The sequence below is a fragment of the Aedes albopictus genome, chromosome 2, assembly GCF_035046485.1.
Source record: "Aedes albopictus strain Foshan chromosome 2, AalbF5, whole genome shotgun sequence".
Lineage (NCBI taxonomy): Eukaryota > Metazoa > Arthropoda > Insecta > Diptera > Culicidae > Aedes > Aedes albopictus.
Window position 1 is genome coordinate 456,551,416 of NC_085137.1, and position 22,809 is coordinate 456,574,224.

General features: G+C 39.1%; 1 protein-coding gene across 6 annotated transcripts in view; it reads left to right on the forward strand.

Moving 5' to 3' along the window:
* LOC109418980 (serine/threonine-protein kinase 3) overlaps window positions 1-22,809 on the forward strand; it is a 111,946-nt gene that overhangs the window by 11,161 nt on the left and 77,976 nt on the right. For 2 of the 6 annotated variants that reach the window (XM_029877701.2, XM_029877707.2), the window contains exon 2: window positions 8,768-9,124. In XM_029877701.2, the coding sequence (XP_029733561.1) occupies window positions 9,111-9,124 (14 nt within the window). In that variant the 5' untranslated portion in view covers window positions 8,768-9,110. Of the gene's footprint in view, window positions 1-7,646; window positions 7,856-8,767; window positions 9,125-22,809 lie in introns of those variants that run through there. The other 4 variants (XM_029877703.2, XM_029877705.2, XM_029877704.2 and 1 more) reach the window with 4 other exon arrangements.

Genomic DNA, 22,809 nt, shown 5'->3' on the forward strand with positions numbered 1-22,809 from the left:
CTCCGGAATGAAGTGTAGGAGGAATCTCCGGAAGAATATATAGAGGAATCCCCGAAGTTGTTCAAGAGAAATCCTCGAAGCAAGTTCAGGGGAACCCCCCAAGAAAGTCCAGTTGGAATCCCCGAAGATAATGCAGGATAAATCTCTGCATGAATTGCAGAGGAAATTCCCGAAGGAATTTCTTCGGTGTCTTTGGATTCTTCTATAAGATTCGCTGAGAGAACTCCTGTAGCAATCCCTGAAATGGAGGAGGAATCACTGAAGAAACACCCGCAAGAGCCCCTGAAACTCCTGGAGGAATCTCTGAAGGAGCTCCTGGGCTAATTTCTGTAAGAACTCCTGCTGGAATTTCTAAAAGCACTTCAGAATGAATCCCTGCAAGAACTCTAATTTCTGAAGACCTCCAGCAGGAATTCCTTTAAAAGGTTCTTACAAAATTCTTGATGGATCTCCAGGAGACATTTAAGAATCCTTCTGAAAGCCTCTGAAGGGACTTCTGGAAGGACACCTGAGCGAAGTTTTGTTGAAATAGTTCAGGGTGTTTCTGAAGGAATTCCCAATGAACACCTGATCGAACTCTTGTAAAGATCCTCGAAGGTTCTTCTGGAGCAATCCTTGAAAGAACTCCTGTAAGAATCTCTGAAAAATTACATGAGGTATTCCGAAGTAATTCCAAGAGGAATCCCTGAAGCAATTTTAGGAGGGATGCTAGAAGGAATTCCTGTAAGAACCCTTGATGAAACTCCCAGGGTGACCCCTGAAGGATCTTTTTAGGATCCCTACAGAACTTCAGTAGAAATACCTTGTTGGAATTCTAGAGAATTTTCTGATGGATCTCCTGGAGGAATCTCTGAGGAAATTCTTTGACTAGTTTCTGAAGAAACTCCTGTAGAAATCCTGAAAAAATCCTAAGTACACTTCGAAAGATATCTCTGTAACCAAACCGAGCAGAGGAAAAAAGCTCTTTAATTGCATATTTTGATATGGAGAACAAAAAGTGATATTTGTTTGTTTGAGATAAGAGGTAAAAGTACTGAAAATAATATCTCAATATTACTCCTGGAACATCATCATCATAGCACATTTAGCTCTTGGTAAGATCTAACCAATAGCAGTGAGCTATTTGATTGATCTTCAAATAGCATATTTTGCTATTGGTTAGATGGTTCAAGAACAAATTTTTGCTATTATTTTCAGTACTTTTACCTCTTATCTCAAACAAACCAATATCACATTTTGATCGTCAGTACTTGAACTCTGCCCGGGAAATGTCGAAATTTCTGTAAGCATAGAGAAAGCTTACTCATTCTGTGGGTCAAAATTTCCATAGAAATTCCTCTAGAAAATCCTTACTGCATTCCTACGGAAAATGCTCCTGAAATTCATCCAAGAATTCATAAAAAAATTCTTCACAAAAACCTCCAAAAATCCTTCCAAGAATTAATCCAAAATTTCTTGCGGAAATTTGTCAATAAATTCTGACGGGAATTCGAACAGAGATTCTTCTAGAAAATTCCTCCAGATATTCTTCGAAAAATCCTCCATAAACTCTTCCGGGAATTAATCCTGAAATTCCTTCGTGAATTTATCTAGGAATTCCCCCAAAAAAATCTCTGAGAATTCCACCAGAATTTGTTCTGGGAACGCCTCCAGAAACTCCTCCGGTAATTTCTCCAGAAATTGTTCCTGCAATTAATTCAGATTTTTTTCCAGAAAATCTTCAGGGAATCGAGAAAGTTCTTTAGGAATTCCTCCAAAAATTTCTACGGATATTTCTCCAAAAATTCCTTCGTAAATTTCTTCTGGAATTCCTCAAGAAATTCCTGTGGGAATAATTCCAGAAATTACTTCGGGAACTCCTCCAGAAGTTCCTCTGGAAATTTCTTCAGAAATATCTCTGTAAATTCCTTCAGACATTCCTCCAGAAATTTCTTCAGAAATATCTCTGTAAATTCCTTCAGACATTCCTCCAGAAATTTCTTTAGAACTTTTTTTTCGGATATTCCTCCTGATATTCTTTTGTGAATTCCTCCAGACGTTTCTTCGGGTATTCCTCCAAAGCTCCTTCAAGAATTTCTCCAGCAATTCTTTCGAAAAATTCGTCAGAAGTCCTTCAGGCATTCCAGAAATTTGTATGGGGATTTTAGGAATTCATATGGAGATCCATTTAGAAATTGCTTCGGAAATTAATCAAGTAATTACTCTGGAAATTCTTCAAGAAACATCTCCGTGAGGTCCTCCAGAAACTCCTCCAGGAATTCCTTTAAAAATTCCTCCGGGGATTTTTCAAAATTTCCTTTGAGGATTTCTCAGCAATTTCTCCAAGAATTCCTCGGACATTCCTCCTAGAGTTCCTGCACAAATTCCTCCGGTTACCGCCCAGAAATTATCCAGGAATTCTTCCAGAAGTTTGTCGGGAAATTGCACTGGAAATTAATCCAGAAATAGATTAGAGAATTCCTCAATAAATTCCTCTGGAAATTACTCAACAAATTACTCCGAGAAATTTTCCAAGAAATTACTCCACGGATTTCTCCAAAAATTTGGCTGATTTATATGATTAATTGTACGCATATTTATATGATTTAATTGCACGGTGTGCCAAAAACCGTTATTAACAAATAAAAATGTCCACCCAAGTGGCACCCGGCATTCGAAAGATATACTATTCTAGTATCTCCTCTGAAAATTTGAAAATCTTTCATCGAGGGAAACTAAAGTTTTTGTGATTTGAAGATTTTGAGCCATTTCTATAGGATTTTCTTATATGAGTATATATGCACGCACGGTGTGCCTGATACTTCTATTAACAAACAAAAATGTGCTCCAAACTCACACCCGACGTTCGAAAGATATACTATTCTAGTATCTCCTCCGAAAATTTGAAAATGTTTTAAGGACAAGGTATTTGGAGTACATAGCTCAAAACTTCTAGAGCACCGTTTTTTAGAACCGTTGAACGGATTTGGATGAAAATGCATCACGCTAATTGTTCAGTGGTTGTCAACAGCGTGATGCATTTTCATCCAAATCCGTTCAACGGTTCCAAAAAACGGTGCTCTAGAAATTTTGAGCAATGTACTCCAAATACCTTGTCCTTAACGAGGGAAACCAAAGTTTTCACTGTTTGAAGATTTCCCTATATTTTCATAGAATTAGCTCATATATGATATGCGGTGTTCTTCATATCTTAAACAAATAATAACACTGCTAAACAAAATTAAAAAAAAATCGTATTATGAGATGAGAAAAAAAAGAACAGGGTTTTGGAACCCTAGAAGTATCATAGTGAAAGAATTTTCGAAAAAATATTGGACTTCACAGTTAAAGACCGAAGTTTGAATTGAGAACTTGGGGTGTTCAACTGATATACGCATTAGAGTTTCTAGGGTCCCAAACCCCTATTTTTTTTTCTCATCCCAAGACGCGAACTAGTGTTAAACGGCGTCATGAGTTTCACAAATTCCAAAAGTACAATAAATATTCAAGCAACTTCTCTGAAAATTTGACAACATTTTGTTTTATCTGTATTAACGAGATTTTTAGCCCTAGGCTAGTTCATCTCGGGACCCACGCATTACTTCCCTTCCGAAGAAAGAACTCAAATTTTGTGAGTTTGTCGGGAGTGGGATTCGATCCCAGGTCTTCGGCGTGATAGTCAAGTGTTCTAACCATCACACCAGGTCCGCTCCACATTTGGCAACATTTGATTGAGAGGAATGTCAATTACCGTAGTTTAATATTTCATAGTTCTACCTGCTACTCGAATACAAATAAAAATGTGGCACGCCGTGAGCTTTGATTACATAAACTTTCTAAGTGTTTGGCACCGTTTTTTTTTTTTGTTTTTAAGCACGTTATAAATATATTGGTATCTTGTCGGTGAATTTGAAAACGTTTCATGGTGAAACGAGAGTTAAACATGTTGGTTAAACTGAATTAACAGCCCAATGTTTTGGTATTCCTAGGAAGCTTTGTCAATCGTTAGTATAATGTTTAAGATAGTGAAGCTTTTAGAGTAAACCTAAATGCTAATCGTTTTACTACCCAGCTTTTATGCGTCATGTTACTATCGTCTCTTCCGTGAATTTAGAAATTTTACATTTGAATGATCATCAGTAACAACAATTTTAAGCTTTCAATTTCAATTTCATTGGAGATATGCATACTACCGCTTTATCTATAAACACGTTAAAAACACTTACTGAGTTTTGTAATAGTATCACTTACAAAATATAAATTCATTACGAGGAACGATTAACACGAGAAATTGAAATAATATTCTATGAAGTTACCACATTTTCATTACACTTTATTAAGATATGATATGATATTTTCAAACCACTGTAATTTGCGAGCGTTTCAATGAAATGTTGTCAAATTTTTAGAAAAGTTGTTTGAATGTTGTATCTTCGGAATGGTGTTTGTGAAACTTATTAATATGTATTTGTTTATGATTTGAAGAGCCAATGAAACATCCTATGACAATATTACCATATATGAACTTATTCTATGAAAATAGAGGAAAATCTTCAAACAGTAAAAACTTTGGTTTCCCTCGATAAAACATTTTCAAATTTTCGGAGAAGATACTAGAATAGTATATCTTTCGAACGCCGGATGTGAGTTTGAAGTACATTTTTATTTGTTAATAGTGGTATCAGGCACACCGTGCGTGCATATACATATACTCATATAAGAAAATCCTATAGAAATGGCTCAAAATCTTCAAATCACAAAAACTTTAGTTTCCCTCGATGAAAGATTTTCAAATTTTCAGAGGAGATACTAGAATAGCATACCCAAGTAACCACGGTGGTGAAGCCTTATTGCATGCAAATATAAGGTGTATTTAGAGCAATCATTACTGTACATGAACACTTAAGGTTGATTCAAAGTGGAATTGGCAATTATGCGACTGAATTAAGATTATACCAGTATAATCTTAATTTGATTCTATAATTGCCCATTTCCACTTTAAATCAGCCTTAAGTTTGCATATAAAGTAATGATTGCCCTAAATACACCTTATATTTGCATGCAATAAGGCTTCAGCACCGTGGTTACTTGGGTATCTTTCGAATGCCGGGTGCCACTTGGGTGGACATTTTTATTTGTTAATAACGGTTTTTGGCACACCGTGAATTGTACACTGATTTATATGATTTAATTGTACGCAGTCCTGCAAAATACAGGGGATGGCCAAAATGTTTGGGATAGGCAACTTTTTTTCTCCCCACAAAAAATTCAACATGCTGTAACTTTTCATAGAGTGCATCAAAAAATCTCAAATTTTGACAGTTTATCAACCTATTATATGTGCATCATTGGTACAAATTTGGGCTCGATTGAATAATATTTCGCTAAGTTAGAACCGTTCGGGTAAAACACTATTTTATAGACAACTAGTTTTTGAACTGTCATATCTCGGAAACCAGTGAACCGAATTGAATGATTTTTTTAACGTTTATCAACAATATATTGATACTTAATACGACGTTATAAAATGTAATATTTTCTCACAGCGAATCAAGTTATAGGGTGCCTGTACCAACTATGGCACTACCTAAGGAAAACTATTTGTACAAAAATAACGAGAAGACCAACGAATGTCACCAATATGTTAAAAGATAGTTTTGTTTCCATACTTTACAGGAAAAATATAAAAACGGAGCCAAAACTACTTTTAGTATTTATTACAGCTTGTGCCAATGATAGGAACCATGTACCAGTTATGGCTACATTTTTTAACTTCGGTTCCTTTTCGCACTATTTGCATGCATTTCTTATGGGATTAGCCATAATTGGTACACTATGGCGAAAAAGGGTGCAAGGAAGCCGAAATTTTAAGGAAAATGATTTATTTCTACCATAATTTGAGCAAAATGTGGACTTTAAATGTGTGCAACCATCTTTTGTGAACGTGATCTGTTGTTCACATTTTTATTATTCTTGATATATATCGTTAAAGGGTGAAAATCATCTATGGCGAATGATTGGTACTGTAGCCATAATTGGTACACTTACCCTACTGGGTTGAAATTTTTACCCATATTGAGGAATATAAGTCAAATTTACAATACCACACAAAAATTATTAAATGTGTTCTTCCTTCAATCTAAATAGGCTCTAATACATCTGAATAGAGATAATTTAAGAACAGAAGTGGAAAATCTTTGGATATCAACACTAAAATTTATTGACATTGTTGGGAAAAAATTTATTTTTTTCTAGAAAAATCCAAAAAGTGTCAATCCATGATAACTTTTTTTAACGTTTAAATAGTGTCTATGTTTTAATAGTTTGTGAAGCATTAACATATTGTTAGTGTACGTTCAAAATTTCATTCAATTTGGTTAACTGGTTTCTGAGATATGACAGCTCAAAAATGAGTTGTCTGAAAAATAGTGTTTTACGCGAACAGTTCTAACTTTGCGAAAGATTAATCAATCGAGCCCAAATTTGTACCAATGATGCACATATAATGGGTTGACAAACAGTCAAAATTTGAGATTTTTTGATACACTCTATGAAAAGTTAAAGCATGTTGAATTTTTTTGTGGGAGAAAAAAAGTTGCCTATCCCAAACATTTTGGCCATCCCCTGTATCAGTGTCAGTGCCTGTTTTTCAGCCGAAAATGAATGACTGCGGCGGTCGTTTTCAGTTCGTCGATGTGAGAACTGACAGAGTCCGAGAGCTCCATTCGTGAGCAACCCAACAAGGTCAATTCCCAATCATCCACACACTACTCATTCTGACAGGCCATTCGTCTCAAGCGGTAGCTTGTGAGAGTGAGTGCCCTATACGCTACCACGGGTGAAAACACTCAAATACAGAAAATTGAATGGGAATTTAGCCCTGTGAGCTCTCGCTTTCAGCACGCTGCGTGCGAGTGCGAGTACCTATTTCATTCCGCTCCCGTGTTGCTGATCGGAAAGCAACATTGACAGGAAAAACAAAACGGAGAAAATGAAAAAAAGCAAAATATCGCTATCATAAAGGCCTGTCGAAAAATTGCAGCACTGATTGTACGATATGAGGCATTTTTTTTTTTTTTTGATTTTTAAGCTTCATTAAGACATTTTGTCAGATGGAGGTAATCACAATAAATAAATAAATAAAAATAAATAAAACTTTGACGAGAAACTTGACACATAAAAAATACCTCTAGATCGGTCAATTTTAAAGCTGTCTTCAGCAAAATTGATAGATTCACAACTTTCCCGAAGAATGTATATAGTTATTCTTGCAAAAATAGTTTGGTTTCATATTTCTTTGAAAATATGGACCACCCTTATTTTCATGCAAATTGGAAAGAGGGCCTTTGTAGAAGACCATGTTTGTCTAAAAACTCATTTGAAGGCGCTGAATGCATCTTTCCTCGTAAATTTGGTTCGTGGACCACTGTGCATCGTCAACGACAGGTCCACCTACCCTCGCGTCGACAGCGGCTAGTAACGACAGACAACCGTATGTTCTACATCGGTTCGCTTCTTTGCGATAGTACCTATCCAGTCCGTCAGTGCCAGTACAACAACCACAGAGCGCATACATTTCAATATCTTCTCATCCACTACTTCCATCCACTCTCTGCTGGGACCGTGTGTTATCCGTCGCGTTTCTTTCATCCTTCCTTCGGGTTGTGTTTGCCTATAGTTTAGTGTGCCTGATGATTCTCGTTTTACGTATTTCAGCATTAGTTTGCGGCGAAAAGTGAACTTGGAAGTGCCTGCTTGTTGGGGCTGGATAACTGTGTGGTCGGTGGTGCTACCCGTGATTGTCAGTAGGTCGAAGAACACGGACAAGGTCTGTGCGTTGTCTTTAGAATCATTTGGCCTGCACTGATCATCTCAGGTAGATCTACAGCTTCCCGATACCGTATCGAGGAAGTACTCGCCGCCGATAGGCCATGACTTCGACTGCTGCGGATCTACAAACTCATCGCGAATGGATCACGATGACGATGATGATTATGATGACTACATATTATCATCTTCATCGCGGTGCCAGCAATGTTTGTTTTCCATAATTTATTCAAATTGGCCTTGAAGTCGAACGTCAGATGCGCGGAGAACACGGACGGTAGATGTTCTTCATCCGCACGGTGGAGGTGGTTATTTGGATACTGTGAAGAACGAAACGAGACTTGAATCGTTTTGTTGTGAATCAAGTGTATAGACGAATTTTTTCGACGGGGAAATTGAAATCAAATCTAGGGAAGATTTGTTCTGTCATCCATTTAGTGCAATTTAGTAGTCATACAAGAACGAAAGTGCAACACTAGAGTGATCCAAAAAAAAAAGAAAATCAAGTAATTTGAAACTTTCTTTTTTGAAATGATTGGTTCACACTTAACATGATCCTATGAAAATTTGGGATCATTTGGTTTACGGGAAGTGCTGTTTTCTGTGATCTCAGAACTTGTGTGAAGAATTCAACCAACTGTTTAAATAAAGTGTTATCTATACATATGTGTGTCCCGGCGGCACTGTATTTCATGTGTTTCTCCCGTTAATCAAACGAAGAACTTCAGAACTAGGCGTGAAAAGTGACTATTTACAACTCGCAGATACAATCGGATTCATACAAATGTCTAAAAGGTTATCGTGTTTTTCAAATCCCAAAAAATCAGTTCATTACATCTAATTTAAGCTCGGATTACTCTAGTGCAACATGCAGCAGGCGTGTGGTCGTCGTCGGCCGCGGCAGATGTAGTAGTGGTGCATAAAATATTAATGTGTTTCTCCCTTTTTCCCTTGCACACAGCCAGCAGAGTCCCCAAATATGCTATGCTGCGGCCAGACCGATGATGATGGTGTGATTGTTATTATGATGTTGGTTTGACAGTGGAATTCCACCAACCAGAAAATAAGAGATCTAGTGCTTTTTCGGGGGTTTGTTTTCGTTTCGTCTGTGAATGTGAACACGAGAAAAAAAAAAATACGCAACTGGCTCTGGTGCGAATCGCTCCCGAATAGAAGACAAAAAAAAACAGTGCGATAGAAGAGGAGGTAACAGTCGGCTGCAGCGACGACTGTAGTAGTTGAAAGTGTTTTGTTTTTATCAGCGGTGGCCTCCCCAAATTAACCGGAAGTGAGCAACGAGAATTATGTCTTCCAAAAAGTGAGTATTTGTCATTTATATCATATGCTATCACAAACTTGGCTGTACTTCGCATGTAATTATTTTGTAAAAAGTTAATAACTTGTCACATAATTGGATTAACATGAATTAGAATTCAATGATTTCAAAAATCCTACATATTCGATAGTGTTTCAAAATATCGTATGCACCCTCACAGCTAAAGTAGCTCTCCGGAATCAGTACGATAGATCAATACAGTAGCGCTCAAAAGTTAAACGACAATCAAACATCAAATTTTTAAAAAATATGCTAACATATTTTTCTTCCAGTAAGGTCAGAAAATGAGTGCGAGACTAGAAATTGATTCTCCGCTAGTAGTTACTTACTACTACTTTCAGTCCTGGGCACCCACGTTGGTGCAGAGGGCCGAATTGAAAGATTCCCATCCTGGGCGATTGCCAGCCATCGCATCGCCTTGACCTGTGGCCAGGTCAAATTTCTGTCGACTTGCTTGATTTCGTTGTTGAGGCTGCGCCGCCATGAGCCCCTGGGTCTGCCTCTGCTGCGATGTCCTGCTGGATTCCAATCTAACGCTTGCTTGCAGATTTCGTTTCCGCCATTTCGCTCCCGAATTTCTGTCGCTATCGGCTTTTGATGACATCGACGATGGAGCTCCACGTTGGAGATCCAGTTGTGAGGCCACCATGCACGAATTATATACCGCAGGCATCTATTGATGAAGACCTGCAGCCGTTGAGTGTTCTCCACTGATACACACCAGGTTTCACTGGCGTATAGCAGCACAGATTTCACGTTCGAGTTGAAAATTCGGATTTTGGTGCGTCGCATTGGCGTAGCTAGGGGGGGTTCCAGGGGTGCCTGGCACACCCTAGAACAAATTTGGCACCCCTTAGAATTTTTCCTTGGCAGTCACCTAAAAGTTAAAGCTTCACACAATAATTCCAATATTTATGAATGACACATTTGTACAAAACTTAAGCACACCCGGAATTACTTATACCAGTTATACGTTTTGGCGTTTTGGATATTGGTAGGGACAATCAACAGACCTATCAATGCATTGCTCCAGCAATAACTCTATCCATTTATACAATGATTTCTCTTGGCTTCCTTTAAGGATTCATCCCGATATTCCTTCAATAAACTTCCCTTAGCTTTCTCCAGGCAGTCCTGATAGGGCTGTACATTAGGCCGTCCCTTATTTTGCAAAAATTGGAAATGTTAAAAGTTCGTTAGTGGAAAATGATCGTTTTAGCTAAAAAATGATCGTGTCAAAATTTGAAGCCGGTATCTCAAGGCTAAGTGGTCCCTCAAGGGGCCTAAAGTTGTTAAAAATTGTATGGGACCAAAAAACATGAAATTTTTTTTGACGAAAAAAATACGCTATTCTACTAAAACCGGTGATTTTAGGACCCTTAAGGGCCAAAAAAGTGCTTAGATTTGCGATATCTCTACTCGTTTTTGAGTAATTGAACAAAATAGGATAAGTTTCCTTCGGAATCTAAAAAAATTGTCAAAAATGCTGATTTTTCAGTGTTTTTTTGACAATATCTTAGAAACGAGTAGAGATATCGCAAATCTAAGCACATTTTTGGCCCTTGAGGGTCCTAAAATCACCGGTTTTAGTGGAATAGCGTATTTGTTTTGTCGAAAAAAAATTCATGTTTTTTTGGTCCCATACAATTTTTGACAACTTTAGGCCCCTTGAGGGACCACTTAGCCTTGAGATACGGATTTCAAATTTTGACACGATCATTTTTTAGCTAAAACGATCATTTTCCATTAACGAACTTATAACATTTCTAAATTTTGCAAAATAAGGGACGGCCTACTGTACATACTAGAAATTTCTGAAGAGATTTCTCCTAGGTTTTCTTTGGAAGTATCTATGGTACTATGATACTATGATACTTCTCGGAATTCTCCTAGGGATTCATCTAAAAATTTCTATATTGGGATTCCTTCATGAATTCCTGGTGGGATTATTCAAGACAATCTTCCTGGGATCCTTCCAGAAGTTCCTCCGGTGATTCTTCCAAGAATTCCTATCAAGATTTTATTCAGAGATTTTTTCCACAAATTCCTCGCTTATATTGGCCTTCCTCCGGGAATTGGTTTTTAGGGGAGGAATTATATCCCATATTCTGAATCTACACTACACGCCAAACTGAGCCGAAATCCAAATTTTCTTGAATTTTGTAGCCCGGTGACCTATTCAAAAATGCAATTGAAGTTTGTTTGGAGACGGTTTGTCGAATCACCCGTCGTTCCGTTTTGTACTGGGCGGAGTTGTCAAGCTGTTGCCCAGCTGTCAAAATGTGATATAAAAATTTTCTTAGAAATTGATCAAAGATGTCAAAATGAAGTTCCAAATTTCGGAAAAAACATAGTGGCTCAGAAAAAGGTGCTCTTTCGCCAATTAATTTTTTTGTTTGTTCTGTTTTGATGGTGACAAATGAGTTGATGTGTTCTTTGAGTGTCATTGTTGCCACACGCACTCCAGAATAGATTCCGCTGCCGGCAAAATTTTCCCCCCATACACATTATTTTACGTTATGCACTTCTCCGTACCGTTGAAGGTATGCAGCAATATCGTCATTCGTCACATTTTCGGAGAGGTCGTGTATCTTTACCTCTCTGCGTTGATCATCCATTGCCAGACAGACTTTGTAACGTATTCCGTCGACTTCCAATTCGTTACGATCGTTGTGTTGGTCAACTACTTGCAGAGCTGTAGGCAGATCTACACATTTGACATACACACAGTGATGTATGTGGCTCATCTGCAGTCGTTTCACTTGCCATTGTTGCAGTCCAACAGCTCGAAAAACAAAACTGTGAACTTCCTCAAAACTTGGACGTTTCACAAATTTAGAGAAGTCTACCTTGAAGGTATTCTCACGGTATGCAACTTGCACCATAACTTGCTTTAAACTGTAGCAAATTAAATTTGCTCAACGTGATAGGAGGTAATATTCCATACGCGGAGCTCAGTCCAATGACGTCTTAGCAGATAGAAAGCTTCGGCCAATATTTAAAAAATCGATACATTTTTCAAAATTTAAAACCCAATTGTGGCTAGGATTCCTCAAGTAACTCCTGCTGCGTTTCTTCCAGCAATTTCTCTTAGAACTCTTTCAAAAATTCTCACTGTGCTACCTTCAGGAATTCTATTAGGGAAGTTCTTCCAAAAATTCTTCCGAAAAATCTTCCTGGTATTTTTCTGAAAATCCCTTCGATGATTACTCCAGAGATTTCTTCAAGGAATTATCCAAGACTTCCTCCAGAGGTTCATCCAGAAATTCCATAGAGGATTTCTCAAAGAACTTCTATTGACCTTCCTCCATGATTTCCAGCTGGAATTCTTCAAGCAATATCCATTAAGACTCCTTTAGAAATACTTCTAGGGATTTCTCCTGGGGCATACAAACTTGCTGCAATACTGTCGGGAAGTCTTTCTGAGATTCCTCTAGAAGTTGCTTCTGCGATTCCATCAGAGATTGCTCCAGTATACTTCCACCGATTCTTTCAAGAAGAACTTTAGGTATTTCTCCAGGCATTTGTTAGAGGATCTTCTCTTAAGATACCCCCTGCATTCCTGATTCTAGGATATCTATAGAAATTACTTCTATGATATCTCCCGAAATTCTTCTTCCAGAAAATCATGTGTGGTACTTCAGAAATTATGGCACGGATTCTTCTGCTTTCACTTTTGTTCTTTGCTGGTATTTTTAGGCATACTTCCTGGAATTCTTGCAGAAATTCCTTCGGTTGTTCAACCAGGGATTTCTCCAAGGATTCATCCAGGAATTCCCCCAGAGATTTTATCCAGAGATTCCTCCAGAAATTCCTCATGGAATTCCTGCAGAACCTCCTTTTGGCCTTCCTCGAAGAATACCTCAAACAACTCCTCATGCGGTTCTTTCAACAATTCCTTCAGAAATTCGTACTATGATACGTACTGAAATTCTTCTAGTGATTCCTATACGAATTTATCCTAACATTATGGCTGAAATTCTTCCGGGAAAGCTTTCTGAGATACCTTCAGAAATTTCTTCTGCAATTCCTTCAGGACCTTCTCTATAGATTCTTCCAGAACATCTCTAGCGGTTCTTGCAGGAACTTCTCCAGATATTCCAAGGATTATTTTCTTTAGATTCCCCCAAGCATTCTTGGTGGGGTTTCTCTAGAAATTTTTGTATATGTAGTTTCTTCCAGCAACTCCTTCTAGATTTTCTGCTGTGATTTCTACAATGATGCATCCCAAATTCCTCTAAGAATACCTCCTGATATTTTTCCTGTGATTTCTTCAGAAGCTCTCCGGTAATTCCTACAGGAAATTTTATCCAAGACGTTTTATCCAAGGACTCTCTAATAATCTCATGGGATTTCTCCAGGAACTCCTCTTGGCCTTTCTCTAGGAGGTTGTGAAGAATTAGCCTAAGTTAAAACTCATGAATTTTTACTGTGATACTTGCAGCAATCCCTGTAGGGATTTCTCATGGCATTCTTGCTGGGATTCTTCTAGGCAGTTTTCCTCAGATACTTCCAGAAATGTCTTTGATTCTTTACAGGGATTCATCCAGGAAATCCTCTAGAGTTTTTATGCATGGATTGCTCTAGAAATTATTCATGGTATTACTACAGGACAGTGGTGGGCACGCTTTCCGTTAACCGTTAACGCATTTAGGACGAGCATTTTCCTCAATTTTCGCCAAGGTCACTTAAAATTTCACTTTCAATGTTCTCCAATCTGCAAGTGAGGTATATCTTTCTACTGAGGTGAAAAACGATTAATTTGAACTTGAAGTTTTGGAGTTATTGAGTGGCAAACGCAATTTAACGGGTAACGGATAGTTGTCATTAACCGTCAACCATTAAATTGCGCTCGTCTTTCAATAACTCGAAAACTTAAAGTTCGAATTGATTTTTTTCCACATCAATAGAAAGGTACACCTCACTTGCAGATTGGAGAACATTGATAGTGAACTTTTAAGTGACCTTTGCGGAAATAGAGGCAAATGTTCGTCCGAAATGTGTTAACGGTTAACAGCAAGCATGCCCAGCTCTGCTCCTGGAACGCCTCTTGGCCTTCGTCAATGAATTCCAGCTGAAGGAATCCCTATAGAAATCTCTAGAGAAACCCCTAAACAAATTTCGGGAATAGTTGGAATTTGAAACCTGTAGTTAAATCCTATCGGAATGTAAGGGAAGAGCTAGTAAATTGAGAGATGAAATTGTGAAAAAAAAGCGTTCTGGTGGGATTTGAACGATTTTGTACTCGCTAGACCACAGTACGGCCATTTCTTTAAGGGTATGACGAAAAAGTTTTGTTTTTTGAAAATTTCTACGGTAGTTTCATTAGAATTTAATCTACAATTTTTTTTTTTTGATTTTTTTTCTATAATTTCAATGGCTATTCCTCTGAAATTATTTCAGTAATTCTTTTTTCAGTTGTTTCACAATTTTTTCAGGCAATTTTATCGTGATTTTTTTTAATCTTCATGATTTTATTGTATTTATATTATTTGCTGGATGAGTACGACTGAAATATATTGATTCCGGAATGCTGGCTTTCTCAGTCTTGAGTAAATCAAAACGGCAAGTTTTTCTTTTCTGTATATTATTTGCTTCTGAAAGTAGCTGAATTTGAAATTCAGACATTCTCAATTGGGCTGGCTCAAAGAAAACTATAAAATTCACGAAAAACTTCCTAAAAAATCCCAAAGAAATAACCAGGAAAAAAAACCATCAAAATTACCTTAGAACTTTCAAAGTGGTTGCCAAAAGAATTCATATAAGAATTTCCAGAGGAACACGTGAAGAAAATAGTAAGGCTTTTTAAAGAAATAGGTGAAATCCAATCTCAAAATAAATTGTTAAAATACATTTTTTCACATTCACAAAAAAATTTTCGAAGAAGTTCTCAAAGAATTTTCCGAAATCATCAAAATTAATTGCCGTAGAATCATCGTGAAAGAATTTTAAAGAATCACCAAGATTTTTTTTAAATAAATTCCCGAAGGAAATCTCTAAGAAACATGCCGAATAAATTTCCAAGAAAATTACCGAAGAAGTACCCAAAATTTCCAAAGGAATTGCTAATGGAATTCCCAAATAAATTTTCCATGCGATGCAAGTAACATCGGGATTGCCTAAGGAATTCCGAAACCATCTGCTGCAGGGATTCCTTTCACAATTACTGAAGAAATGTAGAAGAAATTGTCTAAAGAATTTTCATTAAAATTGTAGAAACGATGTATAAAATAACTTCTAATGAAATTTTCAAAGAATGCGTGAAGGTGTTTAGTATCAAATTCCAAACATATTATCAAATAAATTCTTAAAGAAATTGCCGAAAGAGAACCAAAGATATTACCGAAGAAATTTGCCAAATCCAAAGGAATTACTGAGAGATTTACAAAAGAAGTCTTAAATGAAATAAATTGCAAAACAATTGCCAGGAATATTCCCTGAGTAATTACCAAAAAAATGTTTTGCCGAAAACACAAACTTCTTGAGTATTCCAAATTTACGAAGCTGAACTTTTGACTGATTACTACAACGTTGGTTTTAGGTAAGTCAAAATTCCAGCTTTATACAGCATTTCGTTCACCAGATGTACTATCAATCCAGTCGAAATCGAAATGTGGTGCGAGCATCAGAATCCCGAAGAAAAAAATCGAAGTTCGCTCGCATCAAATTTCGGTTTCCAACTAAATTGATAAAATGTTTGTGAAGCTTCAGAACGGAACCCAGGATAATGGAGTTCAAATTTTGTAGTTTTAAGAATCATACTCACAATTTCTCTGTAAAAGTATTTTCATGTCCACGTGGTAGTGTTCAGGTATCAGTATTATGGCTCAGACAGCACGTTCTCCTACTAATGGGAGATTTGTGCCTCGCGTGGATCCCGAGATGAACTAGCCTAGGGCTAGAAATCTCGTCAATACAGATAAAAAAACTATTTTATAAGGGTTGTTATCATGCAATAAAGCAAAGAGCATTTCACGATAAATACAAATAAAACGCAAATTTGGGGATGTTTCAAAGTTTCAGAGATTACACTTCTAATAATTGCTCTGAAAATGTATTCTTACAGACCTGATTGTTTTCAATCCACAAAACAATGGGATTGTCGCGATGATTGTTAAGTTCAAATTAAAAATACAAATTCCATGTATTATACGCAATCGAGTTTTCAAACTTCACATGGCGGGATAGTGTTAAATCAGTACAACGGTTCGAATTTTAAAAAAAAAAGCTTTCCTTTAAAATATAATGCGTTTCAATTTTCAGGTTATTTTTTCCCGCGGCGCAGTATATCATTATGCTGAGAAATTGAGGGTGGATCGGTTTCAAACACAACCCGAAAGCCACTGGAACTGGCACCCCCTAGGCACCCCCTAGGAAAAAATCCTAGATACGCCAATGGTGCGTCGACTAATCTGGTTGTTTTTCCATACATTTCTTAAACTCGCAAAAGCAGCCCTCGCCTTCTTGATCCGTGCACCTATGTGGATCTTGGTGCCGCCATCGACGCCATTTGGCTACCAAGATATTGGAAGCTTTCAACATTCTCCACTGATTGCCCAGCTACAGTAAAGCTGGAAGGGTTGACCGTGTTTACATCCAACGATTTGGTCTTGTTGACGTTGATGGTTAGACCTGCCGCTGAGGAGCCATTGACAAGATCATCGAGCTTGCTCTGCATATCAGAGCGCCGTTGAGCTAGGAGAGCAACGTCATCAGCCAATTCGAAGTCATTTGGGTGCTCCATGGTAATGGGCTGCCACAGCAATCCACGATTTGGTTCACGGTCAATCGCACCTACCAGGATCTCGTCGATTACGATGAGGAACAGTAGCGGTGATAGTATACAATACATCCTCGCCTCACTCCAGCAACGACCCGGATGGGATCGGACAAAACACCGATGTGCAGTACTCTGCATGAAAATGCCCTGTACTGTGCTTCAATGAGGCCGATGATTTTTTTCAGGGAGACCCTTGCGCCTGAGGCAGGGCTTCCCACATGTTTCCGTGATTGAGACGGTCGAAAGCTTTTTCGTAGTCAATGAACACCAGGTAGAGAGACTCTTGGAATTCATTGATTTGCTCCAGAATATTTCGGAGCGTGACAATATGGTCCACACGGGATCGTCCGGCACGGAATCCTGCTTGCTGCCGTCGGAGAGTTGCTTCAATCATCAATTCTTCTCCTGTATCCGGTTTAGGATCACTTTGCAGAGGACTTTGAGAACGATACACAGTAACATGATGCCCCGCCAATTATCGCATACAGTCAGGTCACCCTTTTTGGGTACCTTTACTAAGACGCCTTGCATCCAATCGGCCGGAAATGTCGCGGTTTCCCATATGTTGCAGAATAATTGATGCAGTAGTTGTGCGGATACTACGGGGTCAGCTTTGAGCATCTCAGCTGATATGCGATCGACCCCTGGGGCCCTGTTCGATTTCATGCTACTGATGGCTGTTTCTATCTCCAGCACTCCTGGAGCTTCGGTGTCGACACGGGTAATGCGTCGAACCCTTGGCGGATCATGCTGAGGTGCTGGTAGCGTAGCCGACACTTGCAAAAGCTTTCCAAAGTGCTCGAACCAGCGTTTCAACTGGTCAGCCGGGTCGGTCAGTAACTGTCCAGACATGTCTTTCACGGGCATCGTAGCATTGATCTTAGTTCCACTAAGGCGACGTGAAACATCGTAGAGGAGACGGAAGTCGCCGGTGTTTGCGGCTTTCTCGCCTTCGTCGGCAAGGGAGTCCGCCCACGCTCTTTTGTCCCGTCTACATGAGCGTTTCACTTCCTTTTCGAGAGCCGAATAGCGCTGACGGGCTACGGCTTTGGCTCCTCGTGTTTTCGCTCGCTCTATCACGGCTTTGGCGTTCCTTCGCTCCTCTATCTTCCTCCAGGTATCATCTGTGATCAACTGCTTTCTTCGGGTGCGTAGCTCACCCAAATTATTCTCGTCGGTGGCGATGAAGGCGTTCTTGATGGCGCTCCATTGATCTACGCTTCCACCTGCTGGAATATCCGTATTGTATATTGTATAAAGTTTATGTAAACGCACCTTAGAGTGCATTCGAACCATCATTAATAATCATTATTCGCTTGCGCGAGTTTACGCGCAAGCACAAGCGCAATAGCGCTGTCAAAAGTATATATGTAAATAAAACGAGCCTGGTAGCTCTCTTATGTGATCAACACTCGAACAAGATACACACGTATTATTATTTAGCTACCCGGAAGAACCCCCAGTGAATTAGAGTATTATAGTGATTATATCATAGTGATTCTTTGAGTCCGCTCGTTAGTGATTATCCCCTTTGCTGATTGGAATAACCCGGAACTCCGGATTGAATAATCCGCAGAACGGTTCTCTAGTGTCCCAAAATTACCAAATTAATGTTCAAAATTATATACAAGAAGCTTCCCCTAAAAAATCAGGCAAAATCCAATTTAACGAGGAACAGTTGACAGCTATTCCCTTGAAAAAGGCCCAATAAAAGAGCTGAAACGTCGGGCAAAGCAAAACATACCGTTTTGAATAATTCAAGACTGAGAAAGCCACATCTTCGGAAGAAACCTAAAGACAGTTTTATATACTCCTATACTGCATATACTCATCTCAGAGCATAACCCTATAGAAATGACAATTGACGTATTCCCGGAAGGATCCTTGGAAGAATTTTTGGAGGTATTCCCGTTAAAGCCTTGAAACTATCACTGAAGGAAACCCTCGAGTTGTTCCTGTGAGAATTCTTGAAGGGAATTCCTGGATAAATTCTTGACGAATTTCCTGCAGGTAGGGTATCGGGATGCTTCGTTGGCATAGTCCCCTCGTTCGGCCTATCTCAACGAAAACCGAAAAACTCAAACAAACACGCATGGAGATCGGAAAAGCTATGCGACAAACAACTGTAACATTTCGTTTCAATTTTAGCACTTTACAACATTGACATGGAATGGAAATGCCACTTTGTTTAGCTTTTGTAGACGCCATGATTCTTCGGCTTAGTGGGTAGTCTATACACATGATCATAAGTGGCATGATTCGGGGACATTTCTCATTGACTTTTCGATAACTGAACATTTGATGCAACGGTCAAACACGCTATTTTGAACTTGTATATTTGTTTTCAATGAATAATAACTATTTTACAAATTAAATGTGGGCCGAATATTGAGGACATTTTTTCCCTGTTTATTCGGCTTTTCGGGCCCGTATGAAGTTGATCACCAATATTAACTTCTTTTCCCGATCAGCCTAGATAGCTGTGTAGTGTCGGTAGCAGTTGGTTCAACTGGCTAAGAATAGCACTACGGTTCGCCTGTTCCAGTGGTAGGAGTCCACTAATCAGGTGACCCCTAATTCAAGGTGTTATGCGGCTTTACGCTTACCGTGCCTAGGAATGAATGGTTAGGGGGGTCTTATAAAAACCTAATCGCAAACGGAGCCTGTGGAGTACCAGGGCACCCTCCACAGTATTTTGCCCTTACTGCGCTAACCGGAGCAATAGTGCGGTGGACCTTGTGTTTCTCCGAGACAATCAGCTGCCCTTCTTCAATTTCATACTTGAGGCTGAATAAGGGCGGAATTATGAAGATGTTATTAATAAGTTTAAATTTTCACCTATATGGTTTCGCATTATGCGTTTTACACAGTGTATTCTGTGCATCCTCGCCTTTGGCGCACTCAAATCGATACCGATCTGGCTTTATTGTTGCTGTTCTTTTTTGTGCTGTGATTGTTAAGAGTTTAATCTTGCCTAGTTTGGCCTAGTGGCTACGGTTAGGATAGCTCAGATCAATCTTCAACACAAAAGAACAGCAACGATCAATCTTTGTAGACTTATGCAAAATGGTACAGCCCAAGTGGCGTTAGTCCAAGAACCTTACTTTCGTAAGGGAAATTTCTATCTAGGAAACCTTGTGAATCCGGTGTTTGCTACATTCAGCAAAAATGAAATGGCAAACTCACGTGTCATGCCTCGAGCATGTGTGCTTGTCAACAACGCAATCGTTGCTACACTCATCTCTGAACTAACTACTGGAGATATATGTGCTATCACAATCGATGTATCTGTTGGAAACCTCAACAGGAAATACGTTTATTGTTCGGTTTATTTACCGCATGATGAACCATCCCCTACGGATGCTTTCAAGCAAGTCATTGCATACTGCACTTCAAAAGGCCTTCCGCTAATTGTTGGTAGTGATGCTACCACCGACTAAACCGACGTGCCACTCGATTCCGAGACTTGACCGAAAACATTACACGGTAAATTCAAATTGCAGTGATCGCTAGTGTCAAATTGAAAGTGACGTTTAGCCCGTCATGACACTTATACAGCCGGCGTCGCGGCGTCTTGATCAAACGCTGTGTAAACAAAAACACGTGATGACCAGTATTGTCAGCTTCGCCTTGCCTCAGAATGGAGCATTACGGCAATTACGGGATACTTAAGAAATTTAGGAAGTCAATTAAGGATGTTATATTAAATATCCCAGCCTGAAAATAAATCCAAACATTGGTGGCTATTACCATCTGCACACTACATTCCCATCGGATTATGAAAGCGTCGCGACGATGATGCTGCTCCTGCTGCCGTTTTAGTGACGCTGACTAGGCTGACTGCTATTTCAACTTTTATTTGCAAAAAGAAAATCTCCCAGAAGTCAATACTTATATGAATTAGTCCTAATAATAAATTGTGCTTTCGGAAAATTAAGATATGAAATTGTGTTCTGATAAATTCAGCAGAGTGGCTGCAGTATGACGAAGGCATGACTACCGACGACGGCGACGCCGCGGAATACAAACAAACACTCTACGTTTAAACCAATCAAAGTATGAAATTCTGTAAGATTATTGAGTCCTTTACGCTCCTGAAAAGTTTTGTTTTGAACATAGTTCGTGAATCTATCTTTTCTTAGTTTATCATGAGAAATTTTGGTAATTATTATGAAATAAACAGCATTATCCAATGTTTGAAAAATCTGTTCATTCCAGCACACCTATGGGTGGCATTATTTAAGAGTGTTCGAAATATTTCGGCCAAAATAGTTCTGAACCAAAATCAACAGATGGCGCTAGTTTTCAACGGTTTTTATTTTAAAATTTTGGACGAGAATTTCATGAACCTTTGCACTAGCTGGCATGTCGGTTCGTCGGTGATGCTACTGCTCACCATAGAATCTGGGGCAGCTCAGACATCAATTTGAGAGGCTGCAGTTTGATGGAATACTTAATTAGTACAGACCTTGGATTACTTAACATAGGCAACCGCTCCCTGTTGGCAACCCGAGTTGGACAGCGATCGTTTGAAATCCTTAGAGATGGTTGGGTACAGGTATCAGTAGGTATCAGTAGGTCGGCTCCAGAGGCACGTTCTCCTCCATTTGGGAAATTTGTGCCATCGCCATGAACACGAGCCTATTCATCATTTACCTGACGGAGAAGGGAAGGAAAAAGGATAGGACAGGGGAAAGGACAGGTAAGGGAATAGGATCGTCATACACGCAAAAGCGTACCACAATGGGCTCACATAGCGTCCTGAAAAGGACACTGTAATAACGCATAAGCGTACCACATTGGTTTTAAACAGCGCCCTGAGAAGGGCACTGTGATAACGCATAAAGCGTAAAGAGAGCCTATAGCTCTTTACAACAGCGGGTCAAGAACAACAGAACGTCCTGAAGATTCAGGTTTCTGAAGTCAGTTTCACTTAATAAGTGTTTACCGAATACTCGGAAACGCAGTTGCACAAAAACTGGACAGTTACATATCAAATGATAGGAAGTTCCATAATCATTCACAGCTATCACATGCAAATGAATCAGCTTGCTGCATATTCGCCATGTGATAGCTGAGTCGGCAGTGGCCAGTCAATGCTTTGACCAGCATGCTGCAATTCTGCTTAGACAGATTAGTTAGATACTTCGCCACCCGTAGATATTTGGTTTGACGACATGACTCCAGCCTATTCCAATATTGTCTGTGTTGAGTGACAGCCCAGGTGTGAATCTGAAGCTTTACCCAACACTTCGATATCGGAATAGCTGGCTCAGGGCCAATGAAGTCATGTGATGCTCCAGAGCGAGCTAACTCATCAGCCAATTCATTTCCAGCGATGGAAGAATGGCCAGGTACCCATACAAGGTGAACAGCGTTTGCTGAATTCAGGTCCTCGATTTGAGTTCGACAAGCGATAACTATCTTCGACCTGGAGTTGGCCGAAGGAAGTGCTTTAAGGACAAGGTATTTGGAGTACATAGCTCAAAATTTCTAGAGCACCGTTTTTTAGAACCGTTGAACGGATTTGGATTAAAATGCATCACGCTATTGCCAACCACTAAACAATTAGCTTGATGCATTTTCATCCAAATCCGTTCAACGGTTCTAAAAAACGGTGCTCTAGAAATTTTGAGCAATGTACTCCAAATACCTTGTCCTTAATAGCAGCCTGGCTATCTGAACAGAAGTATATTACTTTGCCCATTACGTGCTGCTGAAGTGCTGAATGCACTCCTCACATAAGAGCAAAGATTTCGGCCTGAAAAACAGTGCTGTGTCTACCAAGTGAGTAAGACTGATACAGCCTTAGCTCACGAGAATAAACACCAGCACCTGCTCGAGAAGGGAGCCATCAGTGTAACATACGATGCCGTCTGAAATACTT